This window comes from Lithobates pipiens, unplaced genomic scaffold (genome assembly GCF_037356315.1).
Source record: "Lithobates pipiens isolate NorthernLeopardFrog02 unplaced genomic scaffold, aLitPip1_a1.2 Scaffold_13, whole genome shotgun sequence".
NCBI classification, from domain to species: Eukaryota; Metazoa; Chordata; class Amphibia; order Anura; family Ranidae; genus Lithobates; species Lithobates pipiens.
This window is the reverse complement of record NW_027507718.1, coordinates 242,136,553-242,158,969: the sequence shown is the minus strand read 5'-3', so window position 1 is coordinate 242,158,969 and position 22,417 is coordinate 242,136,553. Positions and strand designations below refer to the sequence as shown.

The 22,417-nt window shown below is 47.4% G+C and overlaps 1 protein-coding gene across 7 annotated transcripts in view; it reads right to left on the bottom strand.

Moving 5' to 3' along the window:
* The window catches only part of ANKRD17 (ankyrin repeat domain 17), a 217,824-nt gene extending 198,945 nt beyond the window's left edge, over window positions 1-18,879 (bottom strand). For 5 of the 7 annotated variants that reach the window (XM_077476428.1, XM_077476431.1, XM_077476429.1 and 2 more), the window contains exon 1: window positions 18,179-18,879. In XM_077476428.1, the coding sequence (XP_077332554.1) occupies window positions 18,179-18,571 (393 nt within the window). In that variant the 5' untranslated portion in view covers window positions 18,572-18,879. The remainder of the gene's footprint in view (window positions 1-18,178) is intronic. The other 2 variants (XM_077476434.1, XM_077476435.1) reach the window with 2 other exon arrangements.
* Window positions 18,880-22,417: the final 3,538 nt, after the last annotated feature.

Sequence of the window (22,417 nt, the reverse complement as noted above, 5' to 3'; positions counted from 1 at the left end):
CTCACACGTGATATCCCCATACACTGGAAGAGTAGCAGAATGTATTTAAGGTGCAATTTGTTGTATGCATATGCTGCATGAGAAATAACCTGATAATTTGACAATTTTGTAAAGAGCGCCGCTCTCCCCTATGGGAGATCGGGTGACAACGGTCCGCAATGTCTTTCGTCACCCGATCCGGAGCGGGTCGGATGTCAGTGGACATGTCAACGCTGACATCTGACGCTCCATAGACCTTGATGGAGCATCCGTTCAGGCAGACCTGAACGGATTGGCCATGTGAAAGAGGCCTTCGTGTCTCAAGAAATTAGATTCACCTGATGTACAGAAGGCCTGATCAGATATGATCAATTTTCAGTGATTGGCACCATAGACTAACTTTCACAAAGACCAATCAATATACACTAATTTGGGTTATTTTTACCAAAGATATGCAGCAGTATAAATCTTGGCCAAAATTTATGAAGAAAAAATTACCAATTAGAAAAAGGCATTTTTTTCACAAAATTTGCAGTCTTTTATTTATAGCACAAAAAATAAAACACTAGGTGATTAAATACCAGTGCCATGGCAGCATCTGGCATACTTACCTGTGGCTGTGCTTTCCTACAGTGATGACAGCTCCAAAGTTCCCCACCTCCACTCTGCATGTATTCTGTTACGTTATGTTGACACCCAGCTCCATTCTCGGCATCTTACTGGTGCTAGAAAGGAGCTGAAAATGTAACACTGTACAGTACACATTCACTGCAGTCCGTGTACAGGTAACAAAAAAAATTGCAAGACAGGGATGTGAACACTGACCATTTAGCCCTGCTACATGTTCCTTTGGTGTATAGCTCTGGGCAGAGGGCATGGGCGTCCCTTCCAACCCACTGTCAGTCAAGCTCTATGAGGGGCCGACAGCTGCTGTAGCTGGACGGGGTACTTGGCAGTACAAACATTTAGGACAGTATGTGTCCAGGGCTGGATACCTGGAATGAAGTCTGTGTTCTGGGCATTCATTTCTGAGCTCGTATTGTCCTAAAGGTTTGTACCCGTAAATACCCTATTCCAGCCGTAGCAGTTGTCAGTCTGACAGGCTGCTGCCAGTGGGGCTGGGTCACCTGCGCCCTGAGCCAGCAGCTAAACACCAGAGCCCCAGTGCATATGGTGACTAAAGTTTTTTTTTTTTTTTTTTTAGGCAGAAAATGTATAAAGCTGCTAATACCTAAAACTACAGGCCACAGCCTGAGTAGAAAGGCTTTTCCTCTGCCAGTATGCTGCCAAAGAGGACGCCCTGTGTAGGAGTAGTAATCTCTTTGTGGGAGTTGAACACCCCAAGGCAAAATCAGAGCTAGATCTTTCCAAACGGTGGGTAAACTGAGCTTTTCTGAATAGAAAACTCAGGCTCTAACAAAAGGAGAGCAAATGGTAAGACTTTGCACAGTTTGTTTAATGTACCTGGAATGTGTTTAGCAGATTTAAACTGAAAGTTCAACTGGGCTTTAATGATTCTACATTGTCCCTTTGTACTGATCTTCGGAGGATGACCACTCCTAGGGAGAACACCAAACACAGAAAACAAAAGATCAACAGGCCCAACTGAAAACCAACTGGGGACCGCCTGCAGAACAAAGCTGTCTGAAGTACCACATGCCCAAAACTGGCACCTGGAAAGGCCTAAACATCCCTTCAGGTAACACTATGGCCCAGGTTCACACATGTGCGGTGCGAATTGAAGCTCAGGTTTCCCTGCAAAGGGAAAAATCAGTTCAGCATTTCACGTCAGTTTTTGGTCAGGATCAGGACAAGACTGCATCAGTATCAGGTCAGGATTGCATCAGTATCAGGTCAGTATTTTATCCTGGTCACAACGGAATGCACCTGCGAATCAGATGCGTTCCCATAGAAGATAATGTGCTTGCAATTCGCACCGCAATGTCCAGAAAACACACAAACGAATGCAATGCACATATGTGAACCAGCCTCAAATGAACGCATGTTAAAATGTCATGCGAATTGGATGCGGTGTAAGCCGTATGCAATTTGCATCGGTGTGAATCGGGCCTCAGAGAACAAGTGAATAGAAGACCAAGTGACAGTTTTGTAAATCTGGGAAAACAGCCGCCTGATGCCCAAAAGTCCAGAATGCACTCACAGATCTAGTAAAGTACCTTGAAAGGAAAGGGTAGAACCAGATTCTTACCACTTGACCTGGAAAGTTTACCCCGCTTCATGACCAGGCAATTTTTTGGCACTGCTTTAATTTAACAATTGCGCGGTCATGCAACTCTGTACACAAATTCAATTGATTTTTTTTCCCCCACAAATAGAGCTTTAATTTTGGTGGTATCTGATCACCACTAGGTTTTTTTTTTTTTTTTTTGCAATATAAAACAAAACAAATAAAAAAGAAAGAAGGATGGAAAATTTTGAACAAACATTTTTTGCTATAAAACAGATCCAAAAAAATATATATAAATGTTCAAAGGGCTAAATGTGTGCCTAACCAGCGTTTACGTGTACATTATAAAGGTGCTTTTACTAAGGGAGGTGACTGTTTTTTTTTTACTCCCTGCTTTGCAGAGAAACAAAAACTGCCACATCCCCACTGAGAAGACAGAGCTCTACATGGTTTACAAATGCAGAGTTCTGTCTTCCTCCGGCGGCCAGTACCCGCTGATCGGCTTGTGCTGTGTCTACCCAAAAGTGCCGGATCACGTATGTGATCTGGCACAGGAGAGCCACTTGTGTATAGGCGTATAAAAGTGTTGTGGTCAGCAAGTGGTTAAAGTGATTGTAAAGGCTACATTAAGATAAAGAAAAACTTGTCAGCTCCCCAAAATACTTACCCAAGCCCAATCTCTAGCCAGCACTGCTCTCTCTTCACTGGACTCTGCAAGAGCAGTGGGAGCCATTGGCTCCTGATTCTGTCAATCAAATCCAGTGACGAGTGAGTGGGGCCGAGCCACACTGTCAATGGACACAGAGCGTGGCTCAGGATCAAGCCTGCACGTGTCACTATAGGAAGCAGCTTCCTATGGTGGTACACGGAGAAGAGGAAAAGCCCAAAGTACCAGTGGAGGACCTGAGAAGAGGAGGATCACAGATACTCTGTGCAAAATCATTGCACAGAGCAGGCAAGTATGACGACTTTTTTTTTTTTTTTTAAATGACCACCACATAACTTTACAATAACTAAGACCATAAGCTTGAATGATAATTTAGCAGATCACTGAGAAATGGTGGGATTAGAAGCTGGTATAGGGACAAGCAGGAATGGCAAAAGGGGTTGATTTGCTAAAACTGGAGTGTGCAAAATCTGGTGTAGTTCTGCATAGAAACGAATCAGCTTCCGTTTTTTTTTTTTTTCTTTTTTTTTTTTTTTATAAAGCTTAAACTGTTTGTAAAGTCCCCAAAAAATTTTTTCCAGCAATGTGCACAACAGCTTTGGCCCTCTTGGGACTCTCCCTCATTGGTTAAGATAGCAGCGGGAGCCATTGGCTCCCACTGCTGTCAATCACAGCCAGTGAGTCAGTCAATGAGAAGAGAGGGGGTGAGGCCATTCAATGGCTGTGCGTGAATGGACACAGAGCCGTTGCTCAAGAGCAAGCCGCTGGCTCTGGGAGCACTCTGCAGGAGGGGAGGGGCCAGAAGCTCCAGCAGGGGACCCATGGAGGATCGGGGCTGTTCTATGCAAAAACACTGCACAGAGCAGGCAAGTATAACATGTGCATTATTTAAAAATAAAAAATAAATAATAATAATTACTTTAACAACACTTTAATTGAACAAGCTGAAGTCAGAAGTTGATTGGCTACCTTGCATAGCTGCACCAGATTTTGCACTCTACAGTTTTAGTAACTAGCAACCTTGACGGTGGGTTTTAATGGATACAGTAGCTGTGAGGTAGACATACACAACATTCAGAGAACGAAAAGAAATATCCTCCTGATGTACAACAGCCGGCAGAGACAAAAGCACCAAAATAAAAAGAAGGTTTAGCTCTTAATAGTACCTTGTCCGTGTGTAAAACCAGAAAAGGCTCCTTGTAAAACAAGGCTTCCAGTTCAAACACGCCTCAAAGGAGGTGATAGAAACAAGGAACACAATATTGTAAGTGTGGAAAGGGGAATATCTTGTGTTCAAAGGGCTGTTTTTGAAGTGCCATGAGAGCTAGATTCATATCCTGCAGAAACACCCTCTACAAAGGGTTTTAATGAATGGCAGGTAAGCATTTTTTTTTTTTTTTTTTTAAAAGACTGCCATAGCCCCTGAGATATCACCCTCAAATGGTACTCTGGGCCAAATGTTGATCCAATAACAGGACGAGCACTTATTTCTTTTACCTATACTGGCAGTCGGGTATTCAGGCTTGTAGAAGTATCAGCACCTGTAATAATTACATTTTTCACATATATTTAATATACACTTTTTTTTTTAAAAACAGTTGGGGTGAGTACAGAATATTTATATACTTTTTTAGCCCAATTGTTGATCTAAGCCCCATTGTAAAAAGGTCAGGATGCATGCCAAATATGAAGTATGCCTTCCATGTGTGATGGTAAACAGAAGGTGATCTCCATGATGGCCAAGGAGTCCAAGTCAAAGAAGCTTTATCCCTCAAGACCTGGCCTGAAACAGTTATACTTTTATAAAACAGCAACTGTGAAGCGGGATGGCAAACCAGGCTTTGGAGCATCTGGTCAATCTGTAGTCCAAGGAGCATCTGCCTGAAGTCTAGTCAAGTCACATTGTTAAATCAACTTGGTCAAATCTAAAGCTTTAAAAGGGATATCGGAACAACTGCTATCTTGATTGTGTGATGCAGACAAGGAGGGGGGAACACTGTAGGCTGCCCCAGAGCGGTTAGTGGATTGTGAGCCAGAGATACCCGTTTAAGGCTTGATTCACACTAACATTTTTGATGCATTTTGCAGAAATTCAGTGATTTTTTTAACATGGGTTCCTATGGAACACGTTCACGTCAATGCATTTTTGTGCCTCTGCGTTTTTGGAAAGGGTCGGGATTTTTTTTTTCCTGCAAAATGCAGCATTTTGCATGTAATAGACTTCAATGGACCCGCAAATGCCATGTGTTTTTTTTTTTTTTTTTTTTTTTTACACTGTATATAGCTAGTTGCCAAGGAGAGGGCCAGGAAGCTGGCTGCCTTGTCCTCATCAACCGATGAGTCATCAGCTGTCGGTGGGATTCCCTGCTGACAGCCTCCTGCCCCTATGTGAATGGATATCGGGTACATCGTACCCCTACCCAGTCATCAAAAAATAAAGTAGTGTAACAAAAGACGAAAGACAAGAGACAGTTTTTGACAAGTCCTTTATTAAAAATGTCTTCTTCCCTGCTTCTTCCTCTGATGTTCTTCCTCTGCCGACGACCCTCCTCCGATGCTGCATTGCGCTGATCTGTCCACGCCGATGTTAAGCATTTCTTAGATAACTATGGGGCGTGGCCATAGGATGAAGTAATCTGGAGGCCCAGCCCCTTGTGACTTCACCGCCCGGGGCATGATGGGTCTGTGACATCACAAGGGGGTTTGATAATGGCGCGGACAGATCAGCGGGACACAGCATCAGAGGAGGTCGGCAGCGGAAGAACTCCAGACAAAGAAGAAGCAGCCCTTTTTAATAAAGGACTTGTCAAAAACTGTCCATTGTCTTGTCACACTACACGACTTTTTTGGTGAATGGGTAGGGGTGCGGTGTACCCGATATCCATGCACATTAGTGGGGGGGGATCTGGGGGCCCCCGTATTCTGATAAGCCCACCACCCACAGACCCCAACAACCAATGGCCAGGGTTGTCGTGAAGAGGTGTTTTGGGGTGGGGGGCACCCCAAAACACCCACTACCCCATGTTGAGGGCATGCGGACTGGTACAGTTCAGAAGAGGGGGATGCTCACTTGTCCCCTCCCATTTCTGACCTGCTAGGCTGCATGCTCGGATAACGGTTCACTATGGATTTTGGGGGCCCCCACCCCACACCATCTTTTATTCAGTTTTGGCGCTTGCACGTCCCCTCCCTTTACTGACCTGATGGACTGCATGTGCGGATAAGGGTCTGGTATGGACCTTTTTTTTGCCAGCAATTCAATTTTTTTTTGCATTCAGCTGTCAGCAGGGAAGCCCACTGACAGCTAATGACTTATCGGTTGTTAAGGACGTGACGGCCGGCTTCCTGGCCCCCTCCTTAGCAACCAGCTATATACAGTGTGAAAAATATTTTGCAACAAAATCACGGTAAAAACGCAGCAAGCACCACAAACAGCACTGCAGAAATGCTCAAAAGCAACATGCATAGATGTGAATCGAGCCTGAGACTGCTCCTCTTGTGTTTGGGATGAAACATGTTGTACCTCAAAATGGAACCAACCAAGTTAAAATACCTTGGGCACCTATGAGCCAACTGCTGGAAGGTGACATGGTCACTATAGGCAGCAGCCTGGACTAACCAACATGAAACCGCACATCTCTTGCAATAAGAAACAGTGGCAGGAATGCACCTCACAATGAATGGAGGAAAAGATTTGGGTGCACAACCCTAAACCTAGTGACAGTACTCAATTCCTTGGTGCTAACATCCTTTATGTAGAGTTCAGCAGAAAAATAGGGAGTAATAACAGTGTCTCCAAAAGTTTTAAAAAGTTCAGAGAATGGGTCCTCTGGGCCTGGAAAGTACTCTGCAACTAACAGTATACAAAAGTCTGGAAAGTGCCACAAGCAGAGCCGTGTCCGAAGGTCACATTACAGGTAGGCCCCACAATTGTCCTGCCCAGATGGGGTCTGGGAAAAGCCCCCAAAGCTATTTCTGAGGATACGCCAATCCAGATAATTGCACAAAACGACTAGCACGAGGAGCATGTGGTTTTGACTAAAGAAAAATAAACATTTCTAGTTTGTAAGCTCGAACAAGCAGGGCCCTCTGATTCCTGCTGTATTGAATTGTATTGTAACCGTACTGTCTGCCCTCATGTTGTAAAGTGCTGTGCAAACTGTTGGTGCTATATACATCTTGCATAGTAATATAGATATAGATATCTTCTATTTCTGATACTTAGAAGAGATTTTTCTGCGTGAATCGGTGTAATATGGTATATTGGACACACCTGTGTAGTCATACCCCATTTTAGGTAGTGGGTCTAATGGTAACATAATTACAACTACAGCTTGATGAAGAACAATGAAACTGCAGTCATGCTTATTTTTGTATGAAGATGTACATTTGAAATGAAAGACCTTATTGCAAGTTTTGGAGATCTTGTTCTCATTTTGCTTGGAGAAAAATCTAGATAGATCTCTGGTAAAATAGTTTAAAATTTCTCTAAAGAAGAAGAAAGAAGAAAGAAAGAAGAAAGAAGAAAGAAGAAAGAAGAAGAAAGAAGAAGAAAGAAGGAAGAAGGAAGAAAGAAGACTCCCATCCTCTAGGGCACTAGCAAAAAACACTCATGCACATGGAGTGGGAAGGGTTATACTCTGGTCAGTTTTTTCTTGTTTGCCAGTGTCCATATCTTCCTGTAGGCAGCTGTATAAATCCTGTGACATTCTACAAATAAGGAAAACTTTTGTGTTTAGATATGCTTTAAGTATCCCAGATGACACGTCCAAACCTGCCTAAACTATCCCACCAGGAAGCTGTCAAAGCCAACAGCCAAATCATAGGTGGCGGAGGCATTCACATTGAGGTAAGTTTGTGTAAGCACAAGAGTAGTCCTGCAGCGGTGTGTCTTTTTGCATGCTGGTCCAGTAGGCTGTGCCACTCGGTTTCCCTGTAGGAGCCGTCCACTGGCTCAGTGTGTGGTGACGAGTCCAGGGAGGAAGGCACAGCCTACCGGACCAGCGTGCAGAGATAGCATAGGAGTAGTCCCGCAGCAGCGTATCTTTGCACACTGGTCCGGTAGGCTGTGCCTTCCTCCCTGGACTCGTCACCACACACTGAGCCGGTGGACGGCTCCTACAGGGAAAACCAGTGGCACAGCCTACTGGACCAGCATGCAAAGAGACACACCACTGCAGGACTACTCTTATGCCTACACAAACTTAACTCAATGTGAGCGTTTTTAATCTTTGTTCAATTAGATACTACACTGTCTGCACTTAGAAGGCTCCTCTTCCTCTGCTTTTTTTTTTTTTTTCTACATGCTTGCAGTGTGCTTCCGCTTCCAGCAAGAGGCCTGCCCTGAGTTGTGGACCGTCTACCATTTCTGCTGGATATCATTCACTCTATCCAATGTATGATTTCAACTTCCCCTTTGCCATAATATCCTATCCTAGACTTATGGTTTCTGGCATCCTTGATTAGTTTTCACCATTACCACCCTGCCTTTTTGGCAGAGGCATTCGCCACACATATACATGCCCCCTGCATACAAAATGGCTACAGGAGCGGGAAAAGCCTTTGATGCCTGTGGTAGTTAATAGCTTCCGTGAGATCAGACTTGTGCCCAAACATGCCTGAGCTCCTCCTTAGTACTGACATGAAGTGACATACTATGGACAAGTTTCCATCCTACAGCGGGAACTATGGAAGAGGAAAGTTTATTCTCAAATTACTTTGGGGGGGCAATAAGAAATTTTGCAGTTACACTGCATAGAGTACAATCACAATGCTGTGTATTTATTCCCCACTTAGAGTCCTTTTAAACTGAAAGCACGGGGGCGGCGTTAGTTAATCACCGCTAGGTTTTACCGTCGATTTAGTTGTGTTTTTCGTGGCTTCCCCTGCATCTCCTCAGCATCATGGCGGCTTCCGTCATGCGTTTTCTCCCTCCTCTTAGGCGACCAATAGAATCGCTTCTCTCGGCCAATCGGGTGACTGATCTCAGGACCCTCTTCCCGATTGGCCAGAAGAAGAATCAGGAAGACAATGGCAAATATCAATTTGCGTTTGTTACAAAACACCCTTTTTTGAAGCCAATTAGAGCCTCAGGCTCCAATCATGTGCTTCAAAATAATAAATACAAAAAAGCCATTGGAATCCATGCGTCCGATGCCCTGCATGTATTAATGCAGCGGCATCCCGCATGGAGTGGCCGCCACTGTTTTGACACCCAGGCCTGCTCAAGTCAACAAAAATTGTTTGCCGTTGGTGGTCAGTGAAAAAAAAAGAAAAAAAAAAAAAAAATGTACCTTTCACAAGTGATTAGTGGGAAGAATGTCCATCTGACATATAGATGAAATGAATCATTGGTCAGTGGAAATATAGGAGAGGCAAAAATTGCAACTTCTGAAGGAACCCTAGGGGTTCCATGGATTCCTGGTGAAAGGGCGTTCTAAACTATCTGAATCCTTCCCAGCATGAAAAGGTTTTAAAGAGTTCAGCAAGTTTGATTACTCCCCTAAAGCAAAACTCCAGGTACATGGCTAAAAAAATAGATACATATAGGTTTGTTGGGTTTTTACCAATGGATTTGTACTTCTATAAGCTAATGTTGAGATTTGCGTTACTCTGCTACACTTGACACCTAAATACACGCAATCCTATACCAGTTATAGAAGTAGTCCCATCAATTTAGAAAATGCTAGTTGCCTGGATGTTATGGGAATCCAAAAAGTATGAATATTTTGAATCGCAGACCTGAAAGAAATCTGTAGATCAAATGTTTTACTTTTCCTAAGCTTCAATTGCTCAATGCAGATCGCTGACTGCAAATATTGAGGCCAAAAGGAAGGCAACAGAAGCCTCTGCATTTCTCCCAGGGATGTATCTGCTTAGGTCGCCTCCACACCTCTAGCCTTCTAACTGGATAAGGCATCATCATCATGAGATCTGTTCAATGACAGGAGAGCCAACCCACAGCCATAATAATAAACTGAGAAGCATGCATACATCACAATAATGACTGAGTACAATTCATTTGGTACGTGGAAATATATTTGAACTATGTATTTAGCTATCTGAAAGTGTATGCCAATAGCTAAATACAGCTATGGAATCACAGAACATGCTGAGGGACATGGGCAACCTTTGCTGCCGGAAGTGTTGACTACTGAATTGTCTGATGGAGGCTTCACTGCCTGAAGCAGAGAAATAATGAGGCAAGCATAGGTCAGGCATTTGTAGAGAGAACTGCATTGGGGGGGGGGGGGACAGAGTTGATTTAAACTTAGGTGATCCCCCTGCCGACCACACAACAGCGTTCAGGTACAGCAGGGCTGCTTATTCTTCCCATTTTCCAGGAGTCCATTTTCTCTGAAGGGCTTGATGGCCCTGTAACAAGCATTCTGGTAAAGATTTTGCAATTGTTCTTCCAGGGAGCATCATCTCCGTAGAAGCAGGTGCGTGTCCTCTATAGCTATCCTGATGCTAGAGAGTTGCAGCCAGAGACAAAATCACTAATGTGACATGGCCCTAATAATTTCTTCCAGTGTACAAGTTTCAATCACTACATTAGGAACATAAGCAACAAATATGTCTAACAGAGAGCGCTCACTTCATTTTAAGCTCACTTAGGTGCCTCTGTACACTCTTCTTAATGCTGTTAGCTTTTGAAAGGGAAATCTTTCATGAGAGCAATATGTGGGCTATCATGGCTGACCTTCTGAAAATGATAGCTGTTTGGTTGTCAAGCACAATATCACAATGAGTGCCAGGTGGGTAGAATTTTTCAGGGCAGCTATTGCAACCTACATGTCTATCTCATAATTGTAATTTTACTATATTTTTTTCCAGGACCCAAACCACAGAAGGCTAGAAAATTCAAAATTGTCTTATAGTTCGATTTTAAAACTCATGAAATTTGAATATCCAAATTAATAATATCAGAAGCAAAAAAGCAATGTGTAGTAAGGCATACCCTAAAACACATACCATGTTTACCTTCTATTTGAAACAGCTAGGATATTAAGTATTTAAAACATTGAAACAGTCAAAATCCATAAAAACACCAAAATGTAAGCATTTGTGGAGTCACTGAATGTCATCAGCTATGCAGATCACACCAAGAATATCAGCAGCTCGTGGGAGAACCCTACTGGCCACACAAATCATAGTGACTCAGGCACATGCGGCAGCCCTACCCATCTAATTGCTTGAAGACCTGCAAATTCTATTTCATCTAGGGAAGAATTGTTCATGTAAACCAGACCGCCTCTACAGACATTTTTTACTTGAACCACATCAAATATGAATGTTTCTAAAGAGATGTAATACAATCCTACTACGAGTTATGTAACAGATTTGACCATTTCTGCTACCACCACTTGCTAGTGAAAAGAAAAAAAAAAAAAAAAAAAAAGGATACAGGAAGGACAAAAAGGGACTTGAGCTTGTGTGTCCTTACTATATTCAACTGACACACAGAATTCAAATCTTGCAGCTTAATCTGCTGAGAAATGATTGGTCCTAAAACATTTCCTTCAAATCTACAGTGTATTACATAAACCAATTAAGAAGCGTATCTGGCATTTAAAGCTGTACTCATGAAATGTCTAAATACACCATTGATGTACACATAAGGGTGGTCTTACCTGCCAAAGGGATGTGTAATTCTGTCCACTTAATTGTGAGCTTTACACAGCCCTGACAGACAGCACACCCCTGTTGCAGGACTATTGTCTGCTACTGTTTGGGAACATTCACACAGCCAATCAGGGCCATAAGGCACCAAGAATTCCACCAAGTTGGGTATGCACAGGTTAGTGCAGTCAGCCGCAGACAGCAGCCTGAAAGTGTCAATGACAGGCTGACATGCGCCATAGCGGTGTTTATGTAACCAGACATCCAATCCAGGACGCAGGCATGCATGTAACCGATTGGATGTACAGTTACGTGTGAACAGCACCCGTCGGTCTGCAGGCCACAGCCGATCACAAACACCTGTAAATACCCTCCCTCAGAAATACCCATTCTTGACAGTATATGGCCCAAATCAGCTGTGTGAATAAAACCTTAAGCAGCACACATAAGTAGCCCTAAGCCTGTCCCTAGACAGGAAAAAAGTAGCAACCGGTTGACTAGATCACCTCTATACTTTCTCCTTCTGTCTGCAAGTTGCTTGTCAGCACATGAGCATTGTAACACACTTGATTGGACCTGTTGCTTCCATTTTTTCCCAGGGAATTCTAATATTTACAGGTGATTATAAGAGACTGTTTGGTAAATCAAAATTCATGTCTTTACACTCACTGCATTAAAATGACATTTAGGGCTCTATTTATCAGCTTTCTCCCCCCAACAGTCACTTTTTTCACATACGATTTATTTGTGTAAAAGCTGTGCAACACTCACCACACACGCACACACACACACACACACACACACACGCACACGTTACCAGCTGATTGTACTACATAGTTATTTTTAGCTTTAAATGAGATCGTACAAAGGTTTGGAACAAGTGCAGCCGAATGACTACCCCCCATATAATTTAACATCAGCCTCAGGAACACGGCACTAAGCCTGAAAGGTCTCTGCAAACCTCTATGCTCAACTGACAGAGGGAAAAGGCTGGACTGGACATGACTTATGCCATGTACACACGGTCCGATCAGATTATATTGTCGGAAAATCCAATTGTGTGTGGGCATCCGTCGGAAATTCAGACAGAAAAAAAAATAAAAATTTGAGAGCAGGACCTACAATCTTATGACAAAAAAAAAAAATCAGATCGGACTTTTTCCGATCGTTTGTAGAGAATTCTGATGGACAAAATGCCACACATGCTCAGATTAAATTACAAGACCAAAGCTATTGGCTACTAGCCTCTACTTAGTCCCCTCAGGTAGGTCCTCATATTACAAAGTTTTGTTAAATCTAAAGCTGGCCATACACTATATAGTACAATCTCCTTTAGATCTAGCAAAACTAAAAGTAGTACAAGGCCAGATCTAGACATTTATAAAATCAGACAGGCCCTTAAGCAGGATATACATGCATAGTTTTTTTTTTTTGTTCAACCTGCATGTTGAATAAAAAGTAAAACAGATATAGCCCCTACCAACCAGTTGTTGGCTGCATGAGCTGATAGAATGCTGGTTTTCCAGCAGGACGGTTGCACTGGCTTCTACAGCCAGCGGTACACATGTACCAAAATTTGGCCGGCTTTTGCTGAACTGAAAATATTTATTTTGTATGTGTAGTCCCAGGTTTAAACTTCACAAAAAAAAAAAAACAAAAAAAAAAAAAAACACACACACACAACACCCACATTAGTCCCTGCCCTCAAGGAGCTCACCATCTAAGGTCCCTCGCATTCATATACTAGGGTCAATTTAGGCAGGATCCAATTAACCTACCAGCATGTCTTTGGAGTGTGGGAGGAAACTGGAGTACCCGGAGGAAACCCAAGCAGGCACAGGGAGAACATGTAAACTCCAGATGACAGACACTAAGCACATTGTACAGCTTTAGGCCTTGTTCACATGGGGTGTATTCATGTATGCCCTGTGTGAGAAGCGAGCTTACCCACGCAAGGATGCACAGGTGTTCTGTGCATCCCTGTGCAAGTAGTCCCACTGATATCAACTAGGACGCAGCAGTTGCCTGGTTATGACAGCTGCTCCTAATATGACATCAGTGTGAGTTTGGTGCACCCACACAGGATACATTCAGGCACATGCACAGATATAAAATTGGGAGCAGTGGCTGCGTCCCAAAAGACATCAATTGGAACTGCCTGCAAGAGGAGACACAAAATACCTGTGCAGGTACAGACGGCCCTCACACAAATTCACTCCGTGTAAAGGAGGCCTTAGATTTACCAAATCTGAGGACAAACCCAAATAATACTTTAAATTTCAAAAAGACCCTTGTACTACGAAGTCAATGGTGCATTTTAAAGTGACTGTAAACCTTAGACATGAAAATACTATTAAAGCATATCCCTCTATAGCAGTGATGGCAAACCTTGGCACCCCAGATGTTTTGGAACTACATTTCCCATGATTCTCATGCATGCTGCAGTGTAGTTGAGCATCATGGGAAATGTAGTTCCAAAACATCTGGGGCGCCAAGGTTCGCCATCACTGCTCTATAGTGTGTGTATTTATCTCAATTAAAGAGCACTTAGGCAAGGTTTCCACCATTGCGACCCCAAAGTCTCACGATTTACAGTGCAACTTTTCAATGTGATTTTTGATGCAATGCCATGTGAGAACAAGTTGCACCGAAGTCAAAGTAGTACAAAAACCTTTTTGGCATCGCTACGACTTGAGTCACACCATTTAGAATGGGGACCTTTGAAATACATGGATTTTGACTTGTCATGCGACTTCACAGTAGTGAAAACACGGTCTAAAGGTCACTTTTGTCTGTTGCTTTGCTCCTCTGCATTCAGCATGAATCACATCTGACAAGTTTACCTGACACCAAAATGAAAATGGTGACAGGGGAGGGATCTCCAGCCGACTGAAAGCCTCGACTCTGTAAGCTGTTTGAGGAGGGGGGGGGGCGGGGGATGGGCGTCTTCCCTCCAATCAGTGCTCAGAACTCTCTTCACTGAGCACTGCAGTGTGACTTCAGCTCTCCGCCCTCTTTCTGAACTCGGACAAGCTTATAAATTCTTGACTTTGAACAGATGTAGAGAAAAGACTGCAGATAGACGGGTACTTATGTAGGAGGATTTTTTTTTTCCATCTCTGTATCACCTGAGGCCAGTCACTTTGCTGGATATATGTAACGGTTTACAACCACTTTAAAGCGGAGGTCCACCCTAAAGTGGACCTTCCGCTCATCGGAACCCTCCCCCCCTCCGGCGCCACAATTGGCACCTTTCAGGGGGGAGGGGGGTGCAGGTACCTGTACAGTACAGGTATCTGCACCCACTTCCGGGATAGCTCTCTGCGGAAAGGGGCGTAGATTACGCCCCTTTCCGAAAGTCCCCCGCTGCCTGCTGGAAAACACACAGCTCCCAGAGGCAGCGGGTCCATCCTTATTGCGCAGCACGACTCGCGCATGCGCAGTAGGGAACCGGGAAATGAAGCCGAAAGGCTCCACTTCCTGATTCCCATACTCAAGATGGCGGTGGCAGCACCCGAGAGAATCGAGAGATCGGCTTCGGGTGCCGACATCGCGGGCGCGCTGGACAGGTAAGTGTCACTATTTTAAAAGTCAGCACCTGCAGTATTTGTAGCTGCTGGCTTTAAAAAAAAATAAAAAAAAAAATAAAAAAAAAAATAAAAATAAAAAAATGCGGATTCCCAGGGGACTCCCGCTTTAAAGTGAAGTTCTACACAAAAGGGGAAGCTCTGCTGGCCTGCCCCCCCCCCCCCACATTTGGAACATTATGGAGAGGGGGGGGGGGGGGGGGGCTCCCGCTTCCGACAGTTTGCTGTGGCCCATTCACAGAGTGCAGCAGGAAACCAGGTGTGAAACTGCAAGGCTTCACTGCCCGTTTCCCTTAGCCTAGATGGCGGATCCAGCACCCGAGAGACGATTCAAGAATAAGCTCAGGTGAGAACATTGCTGGATGCCTGGACAGGTAAAGTGCCCTAATATTAAAAGTCAGCAACAGTATTTGTTGCTGCTGACTTAATTTTTTTTCCCCACACATGAATGGCATCGCTTAGGTGTTCACACCCATGCACTGCAATTATGGCAATCACACTGGTTTGCGATGTCTGTAATCTAACATCAATAACTGCAACAGATCGCATGGACACTGGGAGATTGCAATCGGGGGAAAACATGGGATATGATGCGTTTCCCACATTGCATAAGAGTAAACCAGGACTGACTGAAACCATACAAGGACAAACCTATAAAATACTTCCAATTTGTAAAAAAATCAGGCAGGCCCTTGTGGTACATACTTTACTGTAGATCTAGGGGCGACTGTAAAGCCTATTGTAAACCTAGATTTACAATGCGCCCCACAGTCGCGGCGGCTGTAAGGCGGACTGTAGACCTAGGGGCGGCTGTAAGGCGTATTGTAGAACTAGGGATGACTGTAAAGTGTATTGTAGCTCTGGGGGCGACTGTAAGGCGTATTGTAGCTCTGGGGGCGACTGTAAGGCGTATTGTAGATCTAGGGGCGACTGTAAGGCGTATTGTAGATCTAGGGGCGACTGTAAGGCGTATTGTAGATCTAGGGGCGACTGTAAGGCGTATTGTAGATCTAGGGGCGACTGTAAGGCGTATTGTAGATCTAGGGGCGACTGTAAGGCGTATTGTAGATCTAGGGGCGACTGTAAGGCGTATTGTAGATCTAGGGGCGACTGTAAGGCGTATTGTAGATCTAGGGGCGACTGTAAGGCGTATTGTAGATCTAGGGGCGACTGTAAGGCGTATTGTAGATCTAGGGGCGACTGTAAGGCGTATTGTAGATCTAGGGGCGACTGTAAGGCGTATTGTAGATCTAGGGGCGACTGTAAGGCGTATTGTAGATCTAGGGGCGACTGTAAGGCGTATTGTAGATCTAGGGGCGACTGTAAGGCGTATTGTAGATCTAGGGGCGACTGTAAGGCGTATTGTAGATCTAGGGGCGACTGTAAGGCGTATTGTAGATCTAGGGGCGACTGTAAGGCGTATTGTAGATCTAGGGGCGACTGTAAGGCGTATTGTAGATCTAGGGGCGACTGTAAGGCGTATTGTAGATCTAGGGGCGACTGTAAGGCGTATTGTAGATCTAGGGGCGACTGTAAGGCGTATTGTAGATCTAGGGGCGACTGTAAGGCGTATTGTAGATCTAGGGGCGACTGTAAGGCGTATTGTAGATCTAGGGGCGACTGTAAGGCGTATTGTAGATCTAGGGGCGACTGTAAGGCGTATTGTAGATCTAGGGGCGACTAAGGCGTATTGTAGATCTAGGGGCGACTAAGGCGTATTGTAGATCTAGGGGCGACTAAGGCGTATTGTAGATCTAGGGGCGACTAAGGCGTATTGTAGATCTAGGGGCGACTAAGGCGTATTGTAGATCTAGGGGCGACTAAGGCGTATTGTAGATCTAGGGGCGACTAAGGCGTATTGTAGATCTAGGGACGACTAAGGCGTATTGTAGATCTGGGGGTGGCTGTAAGGCGTATTGTAGAACTAAGGGTGACTAAAGTGTATTGTAGATCTGGGGGGGCGACTGTAAGGCGTATTGTAGATCTGGGGGGGGGCGACTGTAAGGCGTATTGTAGATCTGGGGGGGCGACTGTAAGGCGTATTGTAGATCTGGGGGGGCGACTGTAAGGCGTATTGTAGATCTGGGGGGGGGGGGGCGACTGTAAGGCGTATTGTAGATCTGGGGGGGGGGGGGCGACTGTAAGGCGTATTGTAGATCTGGGGGGGGGGGCGACTGTAAGGCGTATTGTAGATCTGGGGGGGGGGGGGCGCGACTGTAAGGCGTATTGTAGATCTGGGGGGGGCGACTGTAAGGCGTATTGTAGATCTGGGGGGGGGGGCGGCTGTAAGGCGTATTGTAGATCTGGGGGGGGGGGGGCGGCGACTGTAAGGCGTATTGTAGATCTGGGGGGGGCGACTGTAAGGCGTATTGTAGATCTGGGGGGGGGCGACTGTAAGCGTATTGTAGATCTGGGGGGGGGCGGCGACTGTAAGGCGTATTGTAGATCTGGGGGGGGGGGGCCACTGTAAGGCGTATTGTAGATCTGGGGGGGGCGACTGTAAGGCGTATTGTAGATCTGGGGGGGGGCGACTAAGGCGTATTGTAGATCTGGGGGGGGGGGCGCGACTGTAAGGCGTATTGTAGATCTGGGGGGGGGGGCGCGACTGTAAGGCGTATTGTAGATCTGGGGGGGGGGCGACTGTAAGGCGTATTGTAGATCTGGGGGGCGACTAAGGCGTATTGTAGATCTGGGGGGCGACTAAGGCGTATTGTAGATCTGGGTGTGACTAAGGTGTATTGGTCACCTTATAGTTGTTTGTGTGGTCAGATTGTAAGGCAAGTGTACAGGTTGGGTGAAAAAAACTGATAGAATGGAGCCCCCTGAGTTTTTCCTGCCTGATCTCATTATAGAAATGCTAGGGTTAGTAAAAGGAGAGAGAGGGTGAGGAAGCTGGCACGGCAACAGGGCCTCTTCCTGTGTGTTCTCACGTAACAGGTACGCACGTACACCGGGGCCCGGGACGCCCTATGTCCCACAAGGCCTTGCGGCACCGTAGCAGTGAGGTGCCCGGGCTGGTGTATGCGGTGAAGGCAGAGCCTCCTCACACGACCTTCATACACACTAGAGGCGCGTCCCTATCCCATGACCGTGCGGGCCTCCTCCCTTCCCCAGAGCCCCTGGCTTGTTCCCCACCTCGGACACCTCTTCTTCCTCCTCCTCGTCGTCCTGGCTGCTGCTGCCGCTATCGCTGCTCTTATCCGTGTCGCTGCTGCTGGCCGTGCGGCTGCTCCGGCTCCGCTTCTGCCTGCGGCTCCTGCCTGGGGGTCCAGCCCCGGTGGGTGAGGCCGGTAGGGCCCCGGCTGATCCCTGTTGCCTCCGCTGACGCTGTTGCTTCTTCTTCAGCAGCAGGTCGCACATCCTGACCAGGCCTCTGGCCGACTTGCTGAGCTCAGCCGGCGCCTCGGGGGCCGCCGCGTGGTTGGTGCCGCTGACCTTACTCGGGCCTTTCCCTTCCTCGTCCTCCTGGTTTCCGACCGGCTGCTGTGGCTCTTGGGCTGGCGGTAACGGCGGCTCCATCATCATCATGTCTGCCCGGCCTCCTCTCCTCAGACACTGCACTGCTTCTCCGCCACGGTCTCGCGAGAGCTGTGACGTCACCGAGACCTCGCGGAGCTGCGTGGGGCAAGGAAGAGACTGGCGGCTGTTAGCACGCGATCCTAATGTGTGGGGAAAAGCCTTCCTCCCCACATCAGTCCACACGATACACTTCTTTTATTGACGCACTTTTCTCCTCTCCCTTACTTCGCCTTACAACTCATAGCTGGCCTGTTGTCTTTGCCGTACGCACTTCGGCTGGTCACGTGACACCGACCTCGGTATTTCGCTCACCAGTTGCACTCCCCCCCCCCCCTTGTCCCGTGGCGCGCCGTTCCCCGCCCTCTAGCCCCTCCCTCCCCGGAGCTGTGCGCGCGCCCTGATTACGCTGAGAGAATAGTGGGGGGGTGTAGGGAGCGCGCATTTCAGGGGTCAGGTGAGGAGAAGAGAGGGACGCTCAAGTCACTAACCTGCTAAGAAACATGACTACTGCTCCCCACATTTCTAGTCATGCCTTTCATTTTATTCCATTTCGGTACCAGTCTGTAACACCCTCATCCTGTCCACACCCGTTTTAAAAGATGTATGGGTTTTTGTTTTTTCCTTTGTGAATCGCACTTACCTTGGTGGCTCTAACACTGAGAACTGAGCGATCAAACTCCACCAATCGCTTGCTTCTCACATAGGGTTGCCACCTTTTCTTCAAGTCAAACCCGAACACTTTATCGGTGCACAGCAATTTTTTTTTTGTATAAACTATACATATATTTTGCTATTAAATAACATTTCTAATCATATGAGATTAATAACGAGAGTTCCCCTTTACATCAGAGTCCACAGAGTTCCCCTTTTACATCTGAACTTGCAGAGTTCCCTTTCACTGTAAGGGAGAACTCTAGGGACTCTAACATAAGGGATGCTCTGGGAACCCTGATTTAAGGGGGAAGACTAAGAACTCTGATGTAAGGAGAGGACTTTGATGTAAGAGGGAACACTGTGCTCTTTGGTGTAAAGGGGAACTCTGATGTAAATGGTGCTCTGAGAACCCTGATATACCTTAGTGTACTCTCAGAGGCAGGAGAGAGAAGGGGGGAGACTTCAGTCACAGACAGGGATGAATGGTGAGCTCACTCACCCCTTGGCAGTCAGCACCTCTCATCCAGATGTAGCTGAGGCTGCTGGACTTCTAATTAAGATAGTAAGAGGTACAGATCAAGCCCTCTCTCCTGTCTGTGTGTGTGTTTGGGGGGAGTGCTGGCTTTGGGCAGTGTGAAAGAGGGTGTAACAGACACTCTCAGCTTAGATAACTGCAGCCAGTAACTCTGCTGGGAAGCCATGGTCCAGTCTGAATAATGTGTCCGGGTTTCAGGCAGTCTGAAACCTGGACGCATGCTTCCAAACCCGAACTGTCCGGGTGAATCCTGGACAGGTGGCAACCCTATTCTCACAGCTCCCTGCAAACTGTCTGTCAATGGCTCCCTGCTCCCCACCCTCGCTCGCTGGAGTGCTGAGCTGTGAAGGGGCGTGAGCGCCCAGCTCAGGCTCTCACCGGCTCTCTGCTTGGCTCCCCACCCTCACTCGCTGGACTGTGAAGAGGGCATGAGCGGGCAGCTCAGGCTCTCACCAGCTCTCTGCTTGGCTCCCCACCCTCACTCGCTGGACTGTGAAGAGGGCTCGAGTGGGCAGTTCAGGCTCTCACCAGCTCTGATCGGCTCCCCACCCTCACTGGACTGTGAAGGGGGCATGAGCGGCCGGCTCTCTGCTTGGCTCCTCACCCTCGCTCGCTGGAGTGCTGAGCTGTAAAGGGGCGTGAGCGGCCAGCTCAGGCTCTCTGCTCGGCTCCCCACCCTCACTCGCTGTACTGTGAAGGAAGCGTGAGTGGCCAGCTCAGGCTGTCTGCTCGGCTCCCCACCCTCACTCGCTGGACTGTGAAGAGGGCGTGAGCGGGCAACTCAGGCTCTCGCCAGCTCTCTGCTCTGCTCCCCACCCTCGCTCGCTGGAGTGCTGAGCTGTGAAGGGGCGTGAGCGGCCAGCTCGGCTCTCTGCTCGGCTCCCCATCCCCGCTTGCTGGAGTGCTGAGCTGTGAAGGGGCGTGAGCGGTCATCTCAGGCTCTCACCGGCTCTCTGCTCGGCTCCCCACCCTCACTCGCTGGACTGTGAAGAGGGCGGGAGCGGCCAGTTTAGGCTCTCGTCAGCTCTCTGCTCAGCTCCTCGCCATCACTCGCTGGAGCGCTGGGCTGTGAAGGGGCAGGAGCGGCTAGCTCAGGCTCTCTGCTCAGCTCCCCACCCTCGTTCGCTGGACTGTAAATGGGGCGGAAGTGGCCAGCTCAGACTCTCTGCATCTCGCCCTCGCTCACTGGAGTGCTGGGCTGTGAAGGGGGTCGGAGCAGCCAGCTCAGGCTCTTTCTGGCTCTCTGCTTGGCTTTGCACCCTCGCTCGCTGGGCTGTGAAGAGGGCAGGAGCAGCCAGCTCAGGTTTTTTACTCTACTCAGCTCCCCACCCTCACTCACTGGAGGGCTGGGCTGTTCAGGGGACAGGAGCCGCCAGCTCTGGCTCTCTGCTCCCCACCCACGCTCACTGGAGCGCTGGGCCGTGAAAGGGACGGGAGCAGCCAGCTCAGGTTCTCACCAGCTCTCTACTCACCACCCTTGCTCACTGGAGTGCTGTGCTGTGAAGGGGGCAGCAGTGGCCAGCTCAGGCTCTCTGCTCGCCTCCTACCTATGCTCACTGGAGCGCTGGGCTATGAAAGGCACAGGAACAGTCAGCTCAGGTTCTCACCGACTGTCTGCTCACCACCCATGCTCACTGGGCTTCATCTGACTTTTTTTTTTTCTTTTTTTTTTTTTTTTAAATCCGATGGACCTAGAAATAGAACATGTTTTAAATCTTCCCGCCGGACCCAGTTCCTATCGGGAAACCTGTTTGTCTATATGCTGGTCCGACAGACCAAATACGACGCAAGGGCAGCTACAGCACCTGCCCACGAGAATGTTCTGGTTCTCGGCTACAGGGTACTGTACATCTCGGAGAAGAGACAATGTCCCTTAGGTCTAGTATGAATTTTAAGGGGAACCCCCTACACCGAAAAAATTGTGTGGGGTCCCCCCAAAGTCCATACCAGACCCTTATCCGAGCACGCAGCCTGGCCGGTCAGGAAAGGGGATGGGACGAGTGAGCGCCCCTCCTGAACCATACCAGGGCGCATGCCCTCAACATGGGGAGTGGGTGCTTTGGGGAAGGGGGGCACCCTGCAGCCCCCCCACCCCAAAGTACCTTGTCCCCATGTTGATGAGGCCAAGGGCCTCTTCCCGACAACTCTGGCCATTGGTTGTCAGGGTCTGCAGGCGGGGGGGCCTATCGGAATCCGGGAGCCCCCTTTAATAAGGGGACACCCCAGATCCCAGCCCCCCACCCCTCATCGTACCCCTACCCATTCACATGGGGGGAAAAAGTGTCAATAAAAAAAAACACACTAGACAGGTTTTTAAAATAATATATTAGGTAGCTAGGGGGTCTCTTCCATGTTCGCGGGTCTCTTTTCCGACTCCACTCTCTCCGGCCTTCTCTCTCTGTCTCCAGTTCCCCTCCCGCTCTCCGATTCTTCTCTCGGGCTCCTCCTCTATCTTCTGCCCTTTTGCTAGTGGTGGCCCGGTCTTTTCCGTCATCTTCTTCCCTATTCTCTTCTTCCGATGTTGACACGACGCTCTCTCCCTCTGTAATGCTGTGTGCACTGTGAGCTATGTCTTATATAGGCATGTGGAGGGGTCACTGGGTGATGACACTGCCCCTTATGACGGAACAGTCCCAGCATGCCCGGTGACCCCTCCTATTATGACA